The sequence below is a fragment of the Cetorhinus maximus genome, chromosome 1 (assembly GCF_964194155.1).
Source record: "Cetorhinus maximus chromosome 1, sCetMax3.hap1.1, whole genome shotgun sequence".
NCBI classification, from domain to species: Eukaryota; Metazoa; Chordata; class Chondrichthyes; order Lamniformes; family Cetorhinidae; genus Cetorhinus; species Cetorhinus maximus.
The window spans coordinates 17405326-17425549 of NC_135879.1; the positions used below are offsets into that span (position 1 = coordinate 17405326).

General features: G+C 41.2%; 1 protein-coding gene across 1 annotated transcript in view; it reads right to left on the reverse strand.

Annotated features, from left to right (window-relative positions):
* Positions 1–20224, reverse strand: part of stx18 (syntaxin 18) — a 154251-nt gene that overhangs the window by 27483 nt on the left and 106544 nt on the right. Inside the window, exons 3-4 of the mRNA XM_078537519.1 lie at positions 6035–6150; positions 3761–3838 (exon numbers count right to left, since the gene is read on the reverse strand). Of these exons, the coding sequence (XP_078393645.1) occupies positions 3761–3838; positions 6035–6150 (194 nt within the window). The remainder of the gene's footprint in view (positions 1–3760; positions 3839–6034; positions 6151–20224) is intronic.

The following is a 20224-nucleotide window of genomic DNA, read 5'->3' on the forward strand; positions in this document are numbered from 1 at the left end:
CAATCAAAAACAAGATTCGCCATATGCGAAATAAAACAATATTTTGTCAACATTTTGTTCATTTATTCTTCTATCAAACTATCAAAATGAAAAATTCAATGTTGTAAGATGTTTACACTGCAGGACAAATGTAAAGTGACAGGGTTTAATTAAGTCAAGAAAATGAGGGCTTGTATTCATCATGAAGAGTTTGATCTTTTCCAACCAAGTATTGGTTCATTCTTCTGTCCAATCAGTTCAGCATTTAGCTGTGTGAGGGGAGAGGAAAATGTTGTGTATTCATATGGGTTTCAAGTTTGGGAAGTATTATGTCTCCATTCAAACAGAGAAGCATTCTGCTTCTCCAACCTGGGGTCAATGATATCTAAACTTAATTTCTAATCATTGGTTAGGGCTCAATGGTTATGTCAGTTTCTGGTGAAAAGAAATTTAAAGTCACCACTGTACATTGAAGATTGTTGGTGGGGATGTTGAACAGGAGTTTATTCTCAAAAGCTATTCTCATGATTCAGGGGGTCCGATGTCCCCATTCCATCTGGGCAAATTGCTTCTTTTTGCATCAAAGGAAGGGAGTAAGTTCCATTACACTATTGAAGCATGTTCAATATGTCACTCCGAATCTGGCATTATCCTCTACATGACATATATGGAGGCCATCTGTGTCAACTCATTTAAGGGGATAAGGATTTTGGTTAATATTTTATAATAACTGCTGAGGAGGGATATGGGTGTTACTAGGATCCAATCTGGTTGGTGAAACCAAAAACAAGACACAACTTTTCTTTATCGAGAGCTTATTGACTTATTCAGCCTTGTGAGGTGATGCATTTTGAGAGGACACGGCAAGGGAATACATAACGAATGGTAGGACCTTAGGAAGTACAGAGGGTCAGAGGGACCTTGCTGTACATGTCCATAGATCCTTGAAGGCAGCAGCACAGGTAGGTAAGGTGGTTAAGAAGGCATATGGGATACTTGCCTTAATTAGCCGAGGCATAGAATATAAGAGCAGGGAGGTTATGTTGAAGCTGTATAAAATGTTAGGCCACAGCTGGAGTACTGTGTACAGTTCTGGTCATCACACTACAGGAAGGATGTGATTGCACTAGAGAGGGTGCAGAGGAGATTCACCAGGATGCTGCCTGGGCTGCAGCGTTTCAGTTATGAAGAGACACTGGATAGGCTAGGATTATTTTCCTTAGAGCCGAGAAGGCTGAGGGGGCACCTGATATGTGTACAAAATTATGAAGGGCATAGATAGGGTAGATAGGAAGAAACTTTTCCATTTAGGGGACGCGTCAATAACAAGGGGGCATGGGTTTAAGGTAAGGGGCAGGAGGATTAGAGGGGATTTTAGGAAAAATTTTTTCACCCAGAGGGCAGTTGGAATCTGGAACACACTGCCTGAAGGGGTGGTAGAGGCAGGAACCCTCACAACATTTAAGGAGTATTTAGATGAGCAATTGAAATGCCACAGCATACAGGGCTATGGGCCAAGTGCTGGAAAATGGGATTAGAATAGATAGGTGCTTGATGGCCGGCATGGACATGATGGGCCGAAGGGCCTGTTTCTGTGCTGTAAAACTCTATGGGCTGAATTCTCCGGTCAGCGAGCGGGGGCGTGGCCCGCTCACCGACACGTAAAATGACGCGCAGTGACATCAGGCAGGCATCCCGACATCACTGCATGTCACTTAGATTTTCACCCGCCGAACTGTCAAAAGCCTATTAAGACCTGTTAAAACCTAATTAACTCAATTAAATGAACTGCCTGTCCAACCTTAAGGTTGGGGGGCAGGCGAAGAGCCCAGGTGGCCTTTGCATTTTTCATGAAACCTCATCCACGGGCTGGTTGAGGTTTCATGAAGTACTTTAAAATCTAATAAAAACTTTTACATTAATTCTTTGACTCGTCCCAGCTCATGTGACAGTGTCACATGAGGGAACATGTTCTAAAAGTTTCCTTTCTCCTTTTTTTAAATTTACACATGTCAAACTAATCCCCCTGAGGCACAGAGGTGCCTCAGGGAGGTTTCCGTGCCCTTCCGTGTGCACGTGCGAAAGAGCACAGGAAACGGCTCAGGGAATCCCCCCCCGCCGCCCACACAGTGAGCACACAGCACTTCCGGGTGTGCGTCACACTGAGCAGGCCTTAATTGGCCCGCCCACGTAAAATGGTGGCACGGCCCCAATAGGGGGCGCCGATAAGGTTCATGCCCACCCCCGCCCCCGCACAACCCCCACTCCGACAGGGGAAAACTTTTCCCCTCTGACTCTACAGCTCTCCACCCATTCAGCCTAGTTTCCCAGCTATCCCCTACTTATATGTGCGCAAAGCCAATTAATAGCCATCACCTGTTTCTCTTAGCCTTAACAATGTCATTGACAGGACATTAACAATGAGATTACAGTGAATACATGAGCAGATGCCTTTGTATACTGATTTGTGTTTGGGAGAGTGCTTGCCTCCAATAAACAATGGAGCAGTTTCAGCAACAATGGCATCAATTTATGGATCCTGGGGCATTCCTAGACTGCAGAGCGTTTACTGGGAGACAGGGTTGGTGGCAGAGTGGGGGGGTGGAGTAGTGGGGTGATGCAGCTAATGTTGGCATTCTACAGCTTTTGGAAAAGGTAGTGAATGGTTCACTGAAAAGTGCTTAACCTCCTGCTGAGTGCCTAGAAATTCTGTGGGTGTACGGCATGACGTAGGAGTTTGCCAATTTTCTATGGATTTCAGTAGAGCTAAAAGTAAGTTTGCAACAGTTCTGCTCTGATCTTTCATTTTAGGATGTGCAAGAGGAGCTTTCATGCCTTGTTGTTTAATAAGAAGATTTATATTCAAAGCGAAGCATTTCAGTCCTTCCCAACAACTAGAAACAGGCAATTTCCTCCTAGGATATCAAAGATGATGCAATTACTAGGGTTCCGTATATTGAAATCCTTTGTTCAGAGCCAACTTCAAAGGGTACCTGGGTTAGATCTAAGGGAGTGTATTTCTAAGATAACAGGACTTAGGCACATCTGGAAGCACCATGCAAGTAAGAATCCAAACCCCATATAAAAGTTTTTGCCAAAAGACTATCTCAGGTTCAGTTTTATTTCTGAGTGTTAATTATTTTCTATATTAGCATGTTCTGCATATAATGATAAATTAATTATTTGTCTTTGCTCATCTATTTATTATTAATACATTTGTTTTGTAGCTCATAAACTAAGCAGTAGCTGATAATTGTCTATTCTAACATTTTTGAAAGTCAAAGAAATTACAAGAGGGCTCCTGACACATCCAGTAACCGAAAGACAATGATGTGGATTTTAGCTTGGCCTCTGGGTTCACTACATTGGTAGATATTGCATGCATAAAAGTTAAACTCCCGCTAGTAAGAAGAAAGAGCTCACTTTATCGGACTGGTCTTTGATGTTAAGTCAAAAAATGAAAAATGTAACACCCTTTTAGCAATTTAACCTATTATGACTATCCCTTCTATATATTTTGACCGCAATTTTGCGCCTACTTTGGCTTGCATTAGTGTGTTCAGAACTCTCCTGTGTTGGTTTCTAGCCACACTCTATTACTGACTATTTTGGGATCATGCATTCTTGGTTTCATTGTAAAAATGCAGTTAAGTAAAATGTACCATTATTATCCTTTATAAGCAATTTAATGCGGTAATATTTCAGATAATCATTTTTGTAGTGTTTCTTAAAGTCATGAAGCATTTCCCACATTTCTGATCAGAATATAAATAAAAATTACTTTTCAGGTAAACTTCAAGCAAATCCAATACATGTTCTCTGTGTTCCTTCACTTGGGGAGAAATCACATTCTTGGATGCTGTAACAGAAATAACAAGTCTTTAATGCAAATATTATCCACAATTTTCTGTCATATTAAATAAACAAAAACCACATGGCCTAACTATCTTCTTGAAAAATCCGGCATATAGTTGAAGCATCAGTTAACCAGAACATTCCTTAGGAGCTCCCGAATCCTTCATTTTGTGCAAAGAGGTTCTGACAGAAATTCGACACAACGTCACTTGATAAATTACTTCAACTATTCAGCTTTTTCCATGGATCAGGTATATATGATCAGCTATAAAGACACAATCAGTTCAAATTACAGATGAGTGAGTGAAAACCAACATTTGTAAATGGCTGGGTGGCTGGGCGAGGTGATGAGGAGGACTAAGAGAATTTAAGTTGCTATAATTGCGGTCAGATAGGACAGTGAGTTTGACCAGGGTGATCTCAGTACTGATGAAGTGACAACTATTAATGTGGAGTTGCTTTTTTCATGAATATAAGATTTGGTTCAGTCAGCCTCAATGAGACACACCTGACTCCAGACAGTGTGGTGGGTTTTACTCTGCATCTAACCATACAGCAATGATATACATATGTGGACAGCAAAGGCTAGGGTCGGAATTTTTGGATTGTTGGGTGGGCGTGGCGGACGGGGCCGGGAAACGCCCCACCACCCGTGATCGGCCCCCAACTACAATTTCACGCTGGCCGGCCAATTAACGGCCAGCCAGCGTGAAAGGCACGCTGAAAAGGGGTGGGGACAGGAGGAGGGCGAGCGCTGAAGTCAGTGCAGGCACGGGGGAGTATGCAATGAAAGCTCCCTGGAGGCAGGGAGCTGAATAATTTAAAACCATCAAATGAAGATTATAAAATGCAGAAAAAAATGTTCACACATTGGGCTCACTCACCTAGACAAAGAGGTTATAAAAATTCGGTCCAAACATTTTTATTTTTAAAAAATTAATATTGGAAACCTGCCCTTCGATGAGGTTTCCTCAAAAATGCAAAGGCCGCCTGGCCGATTCGCCCCTCCGCTAACCCTAAGGTTGGATGGGCAGTGAAAAATCACCGTCAATTGCTATTTTAATGGCCTTAACAAGCCTCTTAATTGTCAGTGGGCGCGCTGCTGACTCTCGCCTGCGCCCACCGGCCGAAATATCGTGCACTGACGTCGGGACGTTTTCCTGATGTCATCGCGCGCTATTTTATGCCTGACGGGTCAGGCATGCGCCCAGGGGACGTAAAATTCTGCCCTAGGAAATTCTTACAGGAAATTTATATTTATTATAGGAAATTTGAATTTATTAATGCAATTTGGGGCTTTTCTCATATTTCTGCTCTTCTTGCTTTTAATTTTAATTTCCCTGAACCCCTTCTCAACTCCTTCCATATCAAACTATCAATTAAATAGCAATGGGAATTGTCCTTACACTTCTGCCCCAGTAACTCCAGAAACATCAGCGAATGGAGACTTCAGAAAATAAGTCTGATGTGGAAAAAAGAGACTGCTTGCCTTTCAAGATGCTTCTGTCACAAACCACTGACACTCTGCTCTGCCATGCATTCTTCCTCATATACTTAGTCATCTGAGGAAAAGTCCTGCAAAATTTCTTCACCTCTTCCCGCACCTCTCTAAAAATATTTTAGGCCATTCAATAAAACTAATAACCTGTAATTAGCTAACCATCAGTGCTTGTTTTAATGTTTCTGAAAAAACCCACCACACTGCCCAGCATTGCTCTTTTTATCCAGCATCAGGAAAGTATCACTGTGCCCCTTTTCTTTATGTCACACTAGCCGTCGTTGAATCTAATTAGCCATCATGCTTTTGTGGGGTTTTTTGAGGGTCAGGACCCATTCTCAACTTGGAGGGCATGTATTATGAATTCTGTCTGGAGTCTCGAGTAGGAAAGACACGGAACTCGCTTCCCACGAGGGTGGTGGAAGCGAAAACCATCAATGATTTCAAAAGGGGATTGGATGGGCACTTGAAGGAAAGTAACCTGCAGGGCACTGGGGTTTGAGCATGGGTATGGGACTGATTGGATTGCTCTGTGGGGAGCCGACATGGACTTAATAGGCTGAATGGCATCCTTCAGTGCTGTTAATGACTCTCTGATTCTAAGAAGGTAATCCGAGCTGCACATTTACATGAGTTGAGCTACTTGGCCAATTTTTCAAAAGGCTTTGCAAAATTTCAGATTCACACGTTTTTTGTCTTTACCTTCTGCTCTCAGCTGATGGATGGCATCAGAGCATGTTCGCATAAAAATCTGGGCATCTTGATCGATCTGATCACGTTCCATATCTGTCATACTAGAATATTCTGACATTACAAAGCTGGGAAAAGAAGAAAGCAAATAATGTTAAAAGACTGATTTAAAAAGTGGAAGTGAAAATGCTGGAAACACCTCAGCAAGTCAGGCAGTGTCCAAGGAAAGAGGAAGGTAAGGTTAACATTCCCCTCTCCATGGACATTGTCTGCCTTGTTGACTGTATTCAGCATTTGTTATGTTTTTATTTCAGATTTCCGGAATCTGTAGTGGCATTTTTTTTTGTGTGTGTTAAACAGTGATAAATGTTCTGATACTGAAAAATAAGAGAAAATAAAACTGGAGAAAGGTTCCATCTGGAACATTATTTTGTGTGTCTCAGCTGCGGCTTAGTTGGTAACACTCTTGCCTCTGAGTCAGAGGTTGGGGGCTCAAGTCCCACTCCAAGACTTGAGCACAAAATCTAAGCTCACACGACAGTGCAATACCGGAGGTGCTGTTTTTCAGAGGAGACGTTAAATGTCTGCCCTCCCATGGCATTATTTCAAAAAAAAGCAGGTGAGTTATCATTGGTGTCCTGGCCAATCAATATCACAAAAACAGGTTATTTGATCATTATCACATTGTAGTTTGGGAGCTTGCTGTGCGTTAACTGAGAACACTTCAAAAAATGCTTTATCGGCTGTAAAATGTTTTGGCACACCCTGTCGTCATGAAAGGTGCTATATAAATGCAAATTTTCTTTTACACTCTCCTCAGATAATGAATGATGAAACCATGTATTCCCAGCTATTTCCTTTCCGTTTCTGCCCCTATAGTGAAACAGGACTAATGGAACAAAGCAACCCAGTGACTTAATTTACAACATCAATATCATGTTTAATTTCTCAAAGAGAGGAAACTGCTGGTTTGGAATAGCAAAGTACAATGATATATATAACTAAACAAACCCTTTGCACAAGCTAATTGTTCAAAATAAAAACAGAAAATGCTGGAAAAACTCTGCAGATCTGGCAGGATCTGTGGAGAGAGAAATAGAATTAATGTTTCAAGTCCGTATGACTCTTCTTCAGAGTAATTGTTCAAACGATGGCTAGTTATAATCAATACCGACATTTAGTCATCAATCCTAGCCTTTAGTTACCCAATGAAAATTATAAATAACCAACAAGAGGCATTGCTCACTTTTTGTGTCCAGCAATAAAAGTAATTTGATTTTGCCTGTGGGAAGTTGTTCCACATTTGCAACCTCATGTTGAATAGGCCATTTTGCAACTTCTGATCGATTCTATATAAAATTCTAGCAAGATTGAACAAACTGGCGTCCAAATCAGGTACTCTAAACACAAGATTTAATTACTTCAAATTTATTGTATGTAATCTTCAGTTTTGAAAAAGTTAAAAACGAAATGTCTTTCAAAAACAACATTACACATAATAATTCAGTGATTCCAGTTATTTCTATTCTTCACAGATGCATTTTCTTCAATTTTCTGGTTGTCATCGTCTCCTCCGTGAAAGCCCTTTATTCCTCTCAACCAGCTTCCCTCCATACAACTACCTCTACTTGGTGTGTGCTGATATCCTTAATGGTTCCCTTCCTCAGAATCCATCCCTACACCTTACTTCTTCAAAAATAACTCCTTCACCTCATTTGTTTCTTAAACTACCAGCCTACAATCTTCTTTTCCTCTTTAAGGCCCTTTAACACCAATGTCAAGTTCATAGCTCCTGATTTGAGTATCTTGGCCAGTTTCTATCCTACTTACAGCACACAAGACTGTCTTAGTTATCAATAATATCCATTGTGATTTCAATCTTGGTGTGCTCTCTCTTTGTATGCTCCTCCTACTACTCCAATTTGTCTGTCCTATTGTACTTCCCACAAACCATCTCAAAATATACACAAGACCATTCCTCCTCATCTCTGCAAATCTCACCAGCTCTATGTACCAATGTTTGCCCTCCATTCTACTACTACTTGTGCCCCTTCCATGCCCCTTTTGTCTACAGAGCCATCAGCCAACTTAGGAATTTCAGAGGAGTTTTTTTTGTATCGCCCAAAACCAATTGGAGGCACTTTGTGTCATTTCAAATGAGTATTCAAATGCTAAAAAAGTAGATCTATAATATGTAATACTGGAAAAATGATACAGCAGATCAAGTAGAAAATGACAGTGAAGTGTTGAGTCATCTAAAGACCCATTATTGTAGTAGTCATTGTGATTGCACACAATACTTATTAGATTATGGTTTGAATAGCCAATGTACATTTTGCGGTTTAAACACTATTTTAAGAACTTCACAGAGATTTATCAGTTAGATTGCCAGATTTGTGATAACCATTTAGAAGTACTTAGTTGTATAACATGGCTGAGTGAGCAAGCTATTGTAGCACAATAATCATTTGGAAATGTAAAAAATGTCTGATTAGTATGTAATGATTTTAGCACAAACTTGCAGTAAAGTCACTGAAGCAATTTCAAGGTCACAATGCATTAATTACACCTTTTGAGTACGTCACAACAATTAACAATGCTCCACGAAAAGTGGAACTCGGAGCCAACGGAGTAATGCTGTTACGTAGCTACATTTTAACCTTCTGCCCAAGGGGAAGTAGAGTGATGAAACCAATGTTTGATTTTCATTGTAAATATTTTGAGCTCTCGTTTTGCCTAAAAAAACCCAGCACAAAAGGAGAAGATTTCCTCTGGGAGGATCTTGATGTGTTTACCAACACAAACAAGGTACATCCACAAAAACATTTGAAGAACACTGCTACAACCAGGGCTGTCCCTAGGGGGTTGCGGGGCCCGGGGCAAATCACAGTGCGTGGGCCCACTGTAACATCTTTATACAGGTGAAATCTGGTTACAATGAATGGCGAGGGCAACTGCAGCCTGCAGGTTAAATATTGATAGTGCCCAGCTGTATAATTACAATGTAGTTGTACTATATTGTACTTCTTATGTATAATAATAATGAACCTCACCGATCAGGATCAGTGTCGTGCAGCCTACACTCTGAAGTCCACCTTCCTAGACCTCCTTGCAGCAAACTCTGCTATCAGATTGTGGTAATCCAGGTTAGGCGCTATTTCCTTCTCGATGGACAGAATTGCTCGTCCACCTAACCTATCTTAAGACACAGTTTTCCTCAGGTTTATCATTTTTAGTCTGGAAAAACTTCACTGCCTTGAAGCCACTGTGACTGGGATTGTCAGCAGCATCCTACATGCTATTGCTGTCTTTGGGAAGGAACTTCAAGGATTTTAAAAAACTGAAGGGCTTGAACTGCAGTACTTGTTCCTTCACGAATGAATTCTTGTAGCACCTGAAGCTCTGAGAAAAGGTCCGCACTGTCGATATCGTTAACATTCTATGTCAGACAATGCAATGCCCAATTATATGCACCGCTTTCTCACGTCATCTCCTGTCCCTTCTCTGAGTTTCTTCACATCATACAGAAAACTGAATCTGTCGGCGTATACTTGCATTTGTTCGAATCATGTGGTCAGTGACACGAGAGCCTGATCCACAATGACCAGAAAGTAATTGGTTTCAAATACTTTCTCGGGCGAATTCTCCAGCTCCTCCTCACCTCTCTTTTGTTTCACACGTTCTTTGAATTTAGGTTCAACGTCCATTTCAGCTGCTATTTCTGTTGCTGTGTTCTTGTTGAGGTAAATCCAGTGTTCCTGTATTCTCGCAGAAAGTTAATGAGTCCTTTGATGTTTGCGATAGCCACATCAAGCTGCATTTCCCTGGATTGAAGTGTCTTGCTCACAGTCTTTACGGCAAACATGATGTCATGTCACACACCATTGCAAACAGAAATTCAAAATTTTCGAGTTCTTAGTTGACCAAGGACTCAACCTCATTTTTAACTTTTGGGTCATCGCATTCTTCAGCAACTTTAAGCAAGGCCTTCCTAATATCACTTGTCTGGTAACGGATTGCTTTTACACTCTACTGGACAATCCCACCAAGTGTCTGACAATGGCTTTGGAGTTGGAGAGGGAGCATTTGCTCTCAATATTTGCCTGCTATTACTTGAAACTGCAAATATATTGTAAACTCACTGTACAACTATACTTTGCCATATCACCAAATACCAGATTTAAGTTGTGGCAGTCACGTTTTTTGATGTTTTTGATGTGTCGGACATATTCTTGCATCGTTGGATCGAATTTAGGTATCATCTTAATTAATCCTAGAAAGCTGCCATTATTATGTTCAAAAAGCCTTGCATTTGTTCCTCGAAATGCTGAGTTATGCTCAGCTGGGTACTGCGCAACTGCTATAATACTGATTGCCAATGTTTCTTCTCCTTGTTTATTTCTCTCTGTTCGTACTCATCTTACTGTCTTCATTGCAGAGAATCTTTGCTTTATTTCAATCCATTTTGTTGAGTTTTGAATATGCTCATTAGATAATTGGTGAGATTGCAATGTGTCATTGAGATGTTTTCAGTCATTGCAGCCTTCTGCTACTAATTTATGTGCTATTTTTGAGCTGTACAATTTGCAGCAGAAGCAAAAAAGCTGCATCAGCTTTCTTCGAGTACACCAGCCAATTTCTGTCAACCCTTTCTCCATGCACATATGTATTCTCAAAACTTTCGATTCTCATTATTCTTTGGAAAGACGTAGTCACTACCAGTTATTTTCACAGGCCCTCTCTCCACTAAAATGTCTATCGTCTTGTTGTCAAATCTGGCGAATTTGCTGCATCATACATTTCTTCTTCAGTGGAAACAGCATCAGAAGTATTGGCTGTTTCATCAACCTTTGGGCATTTTGCACTGATGCTCTCTTCCTCAGCTGTGATCCATTTGCTGGAGTCCGTTAATTCAGCATTTTCCTCACTAGCCGAAATACTTTTAAAAACTATGAACTTTTCCAGTGAACCTTTCAGGGTCTTATCCATTTCTTCTCTCTTCTTTATTTTCTTTTTTTCCCCACACCTGCGCTATATTTTCTCCATTTGCTTCTGTCTCTGCTAGTGCCAGCCACTGTGTTCTAAATAACAAAAGGACTGCTCTTTTGCATTAATTAAACTGACACCTTCAAACTAAACTGGAAACCAAAGGTTACACCCAGTCAAAGGTAACTCCCATGGCGGCTTCCGGTTCCATCCCACGTTGAGTGAGATTCTGTGAGAAGCTAAAGGCATCACTTCCAAGGTGCCCATGGTCTCACTACTCTTGGTGGATTTTTTTTAAAGTACACATTTGTAACAAACACGCACATTCCAATGGGTGCGTGCGAAGTATTACATCTGACACTGTGATGTCGAAGTGTGGGGTCCCCCAAAGCGCAGGGCCCGGGGCGGTTGCCTCAATTCGCTGTTCCCTAAGGACAGCTCTGGCTACAATTGAAGAAAATTTAATAGTTTCCAAGAGGATATGCCTAATGAATTACTGTCATTTTTTTTCCTTCTCTATAAATTTACATGCAACAAGCACCCCTAGGTAACATATCAAATTTTGGGGCATAAAACACAATAAACAATACAACTAACATGTGCAAATAAAATTTTTACAATACAGTCTAGGGCTCTATGGTTTTAGACATGATATACTGACTGTGAAGTCAGGAACACCCTGTAAAATCTATCAATAATATTTTACTGTTTTACACTGTCATTTAACAATTTTGAATGTCCTCTGTCTTTACAGAACTTTGCAGCATATGTGCAGATGTGGAAAACATTGCTTCAAGCATCAGCTGCAAGTTTTAAAAATGTTGTCATGCGATGTAACCAATACTGGCATGGTTGCATTTATTGTCCATCCCTAGTTGTTCTGTGGTGGTGATGAGTCTTTGCTTTCTGCTAGTACTTGTGGCAATGGTGTTCTAGATAGGAATTTCCTCCATTGATGATGAGGGAGTGGCAGGAAATGACCAAATAAGGAGGACGTGTAACTTGGAAGGGAACTTACAGGTGATAGTGTTCCCATGATATTGCCGCTCGTCCTTCTCAGTGTCAGGGGTTACAACATATCACATCATTAAAATGTAATGTTTTGTATTATGGCTGAGAGAATCATCCACAGAGTAGGATGCAGGTAACATGTGGTGTCTCTCTGTGATCAGAGATTTCAAAAATCCTTCGTTACTAGCTAGAGGTTAGGAATCTCTATTCTAATCAGCCGCTGTTTCACACAATTCAGTTAAGCTAGTTTTCTTCATTTGCTGCTTCTGGTAAAGGCTCGTGTCCCACGACACACCTAGGTTTCTTACAACATCCTACTAATAGCTTTACAGCCTAATAACTGCAATAGCTAGCAGCTACTTGGCACTTTAGCATACTGTTGTTTACTGCAATACACTTTTAGAACTGTTCAGCATGTAAAGTGTAGAACTGAGACTCAACAAAGCTCTGAAATTAGATGTGCCTCCTTTGTGCTGCACCAGATCATCATGATCTATATTATTCCACCATTTTTGTTGTACTTATCAGCATTCTTTGGTTAATTTTTCATGTATTGTAGGTTTTCCATTCAATTCAATGCAGTTCCATTACCTTTTCAAACCAGCTTCACACTGGGAGTGGAGTCCTCACATTCGGCTTCCTGTAAGGACTCCATGACATTCTCTCAGTTCCTTCGCCTCCGTCGCATCTGTTCTGATAATACCACTTTCCAAAATGGCGTTTCTGACATGTCTTCCTTCTTCCTAAACCGAGGTTTCCCACCCACTTGACAGGGCCCTCAACCATGTCCGACCCATCACCCGCGCCTCTGCCCTCACAGCTTCCCCTCCCTCCCAGAACCATGATAGGGTCCCCCTTGTCCTCACTTTTCACCAGCCTCCACATTCAAAGGGTCATCCTCCATCACTTCCACCAACTCCAGTATGATGTCACCACCAAACACATCATCCCACCCCCCCCCCCGCCCCCGTCAGCATTCCATAGGGACCGTTCCCTCTGGGACACCCTGGTCCACTCCTCCATCACCCCCAACACCTCATCCCCTTCCCATGGCACCTTCCCATGCAATCGTAGAAGGTGCAACACCTGCCCCTTAACCTCATCCCTCCTCAACGTCCAACTGCCCAAATACTCCTTTCAGGTGAAGTAGCGCTTCACTTGCACCTCCTTCAATTTGGCCTACTGCATTCGCTGCTCCCAATACGGTCCCCTCTACACTGGGGAGACCAAAAGCAGACTGGGTGACCGCTTTGCGGAACACCTTTGGTCTGTCCGCAAGCATGACCCAGACCTTCCTGTTGATTGCCATTTCAGCACACCATCCTGCTCTCGTTCCCACATGTCCGTCCTTGGCCTGCTGCAATGTTCCATTGAAGCCCAACACAAACTCATCCTCCAAATAGGCACTTTACAACCTTCCGGACTTAACACTGGGTTCAGCAACTTCAGGCCATGAACTCTCCCCTCTATCTACACCCTTTTTTATCCCTTTTTTCAATATTCATTTTTATTTTTTTATCCACTTATTTTTATTCATTTTTATTTTCATTCATTCATTGTTTTATCCCACACCTTTTTATCCCCCCCTTTTTATCCTATTTTTGATCCCTTTTTCCCCCCCACCCCACCTTCACAAAGGCCATCTCTTACTTGTTATATAGAAACATACATAGAAAACAGGAGCAGGAGTAGGCCATTCAGCCCTTTGAGCCTGCTCCGCCATTCATTATGATCATGGCTGATCATCCAAATCAATAGCCTGCTCCCGCTTTCCCCCCATATCCTTTGATCTCTTTCGCCCCAAGAGCTATATCTAACTCCCTCTTGAAAACATACAATGTTTTGGCCCCAACTACTTTCTGTGGTAGCGAATTCCACAGGCTCACCACTCTCTGGGTGAAGAAATTTCTCCTCATCTCAGTCCTAAGTGGTCTACCCTGTATCCTCAGACTGCGACCCCTGGTTCTGGACTCCCCCACCATCGGGAACATCCTTCCTGCATCTACCCTGTCTAGTCCTGTTAGAATTTTATAGGTTTCTATGAGATCCCCCCTCATTCTTCTGAACTCCAGCGAATATACTCCTAACAGACTCAATCTCTCCTCATATGTTAGTCTTGCCATTCCAGGAATCAGTCTGGTAAACCTTTGCTGCACTCCCTCTATAGCAAGAACATCCTTCCTCAGATAAGGAGACCAAAACTGCACACAATATTCCAGGTGTGGTCTCACCAAGGCCCTTCATGTTGTTCTTTTCAGAGTGATTACCCTTGTCCTGCTATTATCACATTCTGCTTTCTCACCTTAATGCCACCATCAGCACCATTTTTAGCCCATACCACTACCATTAACACTCGCTTTGTCTTTTTGTTCATGACATCTTTGCCAATCCCTCCTTTGCCCCCATCTATCGCTGGCCTTCTATCCAGCTTCACCTGCTCCATCCCCCCCTAAACAGTGTATATTTCATCTCATTTCTACTTCTATGTAGCTCTAAGGAAGAGTCATATGGATTTGAAATGTCAACTCTGTTTCTCTCTCCACAGATGCTGTCAGGCCTGCTGAGATTTTCTAGCATTTTCTGTTTTTGTTTCAGCTTCACACTGGTCTGTTCATGACCACTGATCCCACCAATGTGGACTATTTTCCTTCATCATTTTGGGGTTCTGATTTTTCTTTCCAATGTGTATTGTAACATCATTGGTATTCTAATGTTTTGGAGACCGGCATCATTCTGGTAGTTTTGAAAGCTTTCCTAGGTGTTCTTGTGGCAATGCTAGTGTATAGGTAATTCAACTCATTTCTCGTCATAAATGTGAACCTATATGCTTGAGATATATATATAAAATATATATATTGATCAAAGCCAGTAGCTGTATATAAATTTAACTTTTGAACAAGGTATAATTGATAGACTTTTGTTGGCAGTAATATAATCATTTGTTATTTAAATAAATAAAATATACTGCACAAAAAATAGTTTCAATATGTCCGTATCTTACCAACTAATACCCACAGACATCGTAAGTTATCAACATCTCAGAAGTCAATCCATATAAAGTAAAATTCTCCAACATATGCAGAGATGGAATTACAAACCAGCAAACACCCCTTGTTCATGCATATCATTTCTCCTCTTCTTGAGCTATTATTTCCCATTACATTTGTTAATATTTGAGCAGTCTAATGGCAGTACTCTATTTAAAGCAAGCACTTCACTGTATGAAATCTCTATCTTCCACTCTCTGCTGGACTCAGCACAAACCAGGTTTATGAATTGCCCTTTTTAACTGTAATTATGCACATTGGAATTTACGTCAAATTTTCAATGCATGCCCTCTAAATCCAGAAGATGGAAGATATCACATAGGAAAATATTTCTGATTAAATTTGTTTAAAATTGGGTGATGTACGCAGGAAAATATCAGATAGTAATTATTATGTTGTATATTTTCCATACAACTAGGGTAACTCTCATGTTTGGAAGGGTCAATTGCCTTTTGTCAAGCTCTTAATTTGACAGTCCCCATCATTTCAAGACATTGGCAGAAGGCACTGGGAGAGTACAACAACCCAACAGCATACCCATCAAAGACAGTATCACTTTGGACTAAAGGACTCTTGTGTTTTACACGTTTCACTTTATTTATATACAGGCAATATCTTTGATGATTGCAAAACAAACATAATTTTGAATGTAATAAAAACAGAAAATGCTGGAAAAACTCAGCGGGTCTGGCAGCATCTGTGGAGAGAGAAACAGAGTTAATGTTTCATGTCCATATGACTCTTCTTCAGAGCTGAAGAGAAGTAGAAATGTGATGGATTTTATACTGTTTAAGAGGGGAGGAGATGGTGGAGCAAAATAGAAGTGGTAGTGTTAAAGGCTAAAGAAGGTGCTAATAGTGTCATAAAGGTAAGATAGCAGGATGTGTTACTAGTAGAACAAGGGTTGGCGCTCTGCAAAAACAAATCATAAGAACAAGTTACAGATAAGTTACAGGTGGCGGGGGGTGGGAGAGGGGTTTGGGGAAAAGAATTTTAAAAAGATCAAAACAGAGGAAAGAGTTCGTGGTCTAAAGTTTTTAACTCAATGTTAAGTCCAGAAGGCTGTAAAATGCCTAAATCGGAAGATGAGGTGCAGTTCCTCCAGTTTGCATTGGGCTTAACTGGAACACTGCAGCAGGCCAAGGACAGAAGTGTGGGCATGAGGGCAAGATGATGAATTGAAATGGCAAGTGACAGGGTGTCTTAGTTCACAATAGGAAAATGGCTTATGATAATCATACCATATCACAGGCCATACAACATCACATAGCTAATCATACAAACCCTATGTTCCATCGACTTTAAAATATAATATATTACAGAGATTAAACTGGAGACAGCTGAAAACTCATTTTACAGTACAATGCTGCAACTCATTGTAGAGCTATCAAAGTGTTGACAGGCTGTTGACACCTTTGAGATTCTCATCAGCATTTCAGCCACACTGTTCTTCAGAGGTTCTTTATATTCACTTAACTTCAAAAAGCATTCACAAAGCAGCCATTTACATTTTGCAATGGAGTTTAGGGGATCTTTTGAGGGGGTTAACAAACTTTTAAAGGATTTATATTAATTCTAACAGATCAAAACTTTTCTTTGTTGCATTATATTCTCAGTCTGTCATCATACACCATTCTCCAAGAGGTTGGACTGGGAAGCCTGTGTGCTTTGCCATTAGGACCCCTTTTTCTGTACCCCTTTATACCCTAGTAAAGTATTTCATACTATTTCCGCACCTAAAGCATCCTATATGAATTATATTTTTGATATTACATAATTCATTACTATACATTACAGAAGGTTTGATTATAACAACAGGTATTTATATACTGCCTTTAACAGAGCAAAGTTTCCCAAGGCAATCACAGGAGTGTTATCAAACAAAATTTGACACTGAGCGAGAGAAGGACATATGAGGGCAGATTGCCAATTTAACTTGGTTGAGGTAGCATATTAAAAGGAGGAAAGAGAGCAATCAAAAATCAGGTTAGCTTAAAAAGCCAGAATTGGAGAGCTCAGATATCTCGGAGTATTGCAGGCCTGGAGAAGATTAGAGATAGTGAGGGGAGAGGCCATGGATGCATTTGAAAATAAGGGTGAGAATTCTAAAATTGAGGCATTGTTTAATCAGGAGCCCATATCAGCGGGCACAGGGATGGTGGGTGAATGAGACTTAAGTGTGAGTTAGGTCATGGGCAGCAGAGTTTTAAATAATCTCAAGTTTATAGGGGGTAGAACACAGGAGACTGGCCGGGATGGTGTTAGAATAGTCAAGACTATAGGTAACAAAGGCGTGAAAATGTTTCAGCAGCAGAAGAGCTGAGGCAAGGGCAGAGTCAGGGGATGTTACAGAAGTGGAAATGAGCAGTCTCAGTGATGGCACAAATATGGGGTTGGAAACTCATCTTGGTGTCAAATAGGACACCAAGATTGTAAACAGTCTGGTTCTGCCTCAGACAGTTGCCAGAGAGAGGGATGGAGTCGGTGGGAAGAGAACAGTGTTTGTGGCGGGGACTGAAGACAATGGCTTTAGCCTTCCCAATATTTAACTGATAACCCAATATTCTGTTTATTCAGAACTGGATGTCAGACTAGCAGTGTGACAATTTAGAGACATGGAGGGATCGAGGGAGGTAGTGGTGAGGTAGATCTAGTGTAGTACATGTTGAACTTGAGATGTGTTTTCTGATAATGTCACTGAGGGTAGCATGTGGATGAGAAATAGGAGGGGGCCAAGGGTTAATTCTTGGGGGACACCAGAGGCGACGGTGTAGGAGCAGGAAGAGATTGCAGGTAATTCTCTGGCTATGACTGGATGGTTATGAGTGGAACCAGATGAGAACAGTCCCGCCTGTTGGAGGAGGATGGTGTGGTTAACTGTGTCAAAGGCTCCAGACAGATTAAGAAGGATGAGGAGGGATAGTTTATCTTTGTCACAGACAGGTAGGATGCCATTTGTGGCTTCAATAAGAGCCAATTCGGTACTCTGGCAGGGTTGGAAAAATAATTGAAAGGATTCACACCTGGAGTTCCAGGAAAGATGGAGTAGGATTTGGGAGGCGACAACACATTTAATAATTTTGGAGAGGAAAGGAAAGTTGGTGGTGGGGCAGTAGTTTGCAAGGAGAGAGGGAGTCAAGGGCTGTTTTTTTTTGATGATGGGTATGATGACAGCAGATTTGCAGGAGAGGGGCAGTACCTGAGGAGAGCTGTTAACAATATCAGTTACATGAGGAATAATAGTTAATATGACTGCTATCATGCATTGTAGCCTGCATTGTCACACTAGAAACATGATTATTTTGCTTATGTTATAATAAAATAAATCTTCTTACTTTGAAAACAGTAGAAGGAAGTTAAGATTTTTGAATGGCACTAAAGAATAAAAAAACTAATGAGAGAGAGAAAGAGTGGAAGCATGCATGAGAAAGAATGTGAACCTTCAATCATGTCTGCTGATTATTCCATCTGATTTCACTTCCTGACAAATAGATACTTTTGTTTATATCACTACTAATTATCATTCTCCAAACTGATAGCATCAGGCTTAAAACCATCAATCTCGTATGTCATCATTCATCAACTCTTTTCTATGTGGTACTATATGGTTCTGATTTATGGCCTTGGATGCTGCGAATAGCAACATATGCTTCGGTGTCAATAAATATTAAGCAGTGGCTCTGTCTTTAAAACAATTTTAAAAAACACAGCAGAGCCACTGCATTTAGCATATTATGTTGACAGCACTTTCATGATGTAAACCCCAACCTGGATTAGTGGGTGTGGTATATTAAAGCAACAGAATGGAATTAAACGAAAATAATGTTTCCTTGTGAGTTTACAATTAACTAGGTTTCCGTAACCTCAAGCCAAAGTTGTACCATTCTCTTCTATGGTTACAGTGATCCAAAAAAATTCCTTTACAGCAAACCTGACTGACTGATTCTTTATCCTTGTTAAAAAGGAACTACTGTACTGGAAAGTTTTTCTTACAGTTATACCAAAGTAATCATTAGAAATACTCTGTATAGCCAGCTGGACAGGGAATGGGTTATTAGGGACTTTTAGCATGACTGTTGAAAAAGGTCATATGTCCCAACCTGTTATTCTTTTGAGAAAGTTACTATGTTGATGATGAAGTAGTAGCCCAGTCAACAATGTATGCATGGCCACTCAAAAAGTTTTTGACAAGGCGCCACACATTTTATATGATAGGATCTATTGGGACTGGAGTGCAGATTATAGGTTGAATAGAGATTTGATTGCATTCTTCTAGGAAGACCATTGTTATTAATGGTAATGGTTCTGCTTGTAGAGTCGTTCCTAGTGTAGTTCTGCAGGGAACAGTTGGGGACTGCCCTTCTTCACTATCTATATTAGAGTCATAGTAATAGAGGTCTACAGCACAGAAAAAGGCCCTTCGGCCCATCGAGTCTGCACCAGTCAAACAAGTACCTAACTATTCTGATCCCATTTTCCAGCACTAGGTCCATAGCCTTGTATGCCACGGCACCACAAGTGCACATCCAAATACTTCTTAAATGTTATGAGGGTTTCTGCCTCTACCACCTTTTCAGGCAGTGAGTTCCAGATTCCCATCACCCTCTGGGTGAAAAAATTCCTCCTCACAACCCCTCCAAACATCCTGCCCCTTACCTTAAATCTATGCCCCCCCGGCTATTGATCCCTCCATCAAGGGGGAATGTTCCTTCCTGTCCACCCTATCTATGGATTTCATAATTTTATACATCTCAATCATGTACCCCCTCAATCTCCTCCGCTCCAGGGAAAACAACCCCAGTCTATCCAATCTCTCCTCACAACTAGAACTCTCCAGCCCAGGCAACATCCCGATAAATCTCCTCTGCACCGTCCCCAATGCAATCACATCCCTCCCTCAATGCAGATTCCAGAACTGCACGCAGCACTCCAGCTGTGGCCCAACCAGCATTCCATACAGTTCCAGCACAACCTCCCTGCTCTTACATTCCATGCCTCGGCTAATAAAGGCAAGTTTCCCATATGCCTTCTTAACCACCTTATCTACCTGTCCAGCTGCCTTAAGGGACCGGTGGACGTGCACACCAAGGTCCCTCTGATCCTCAGTGCTTCCCAGGTTTAGGAAAGGGAATTCTAGAGCTTAGGGCCTAGGCAGCTG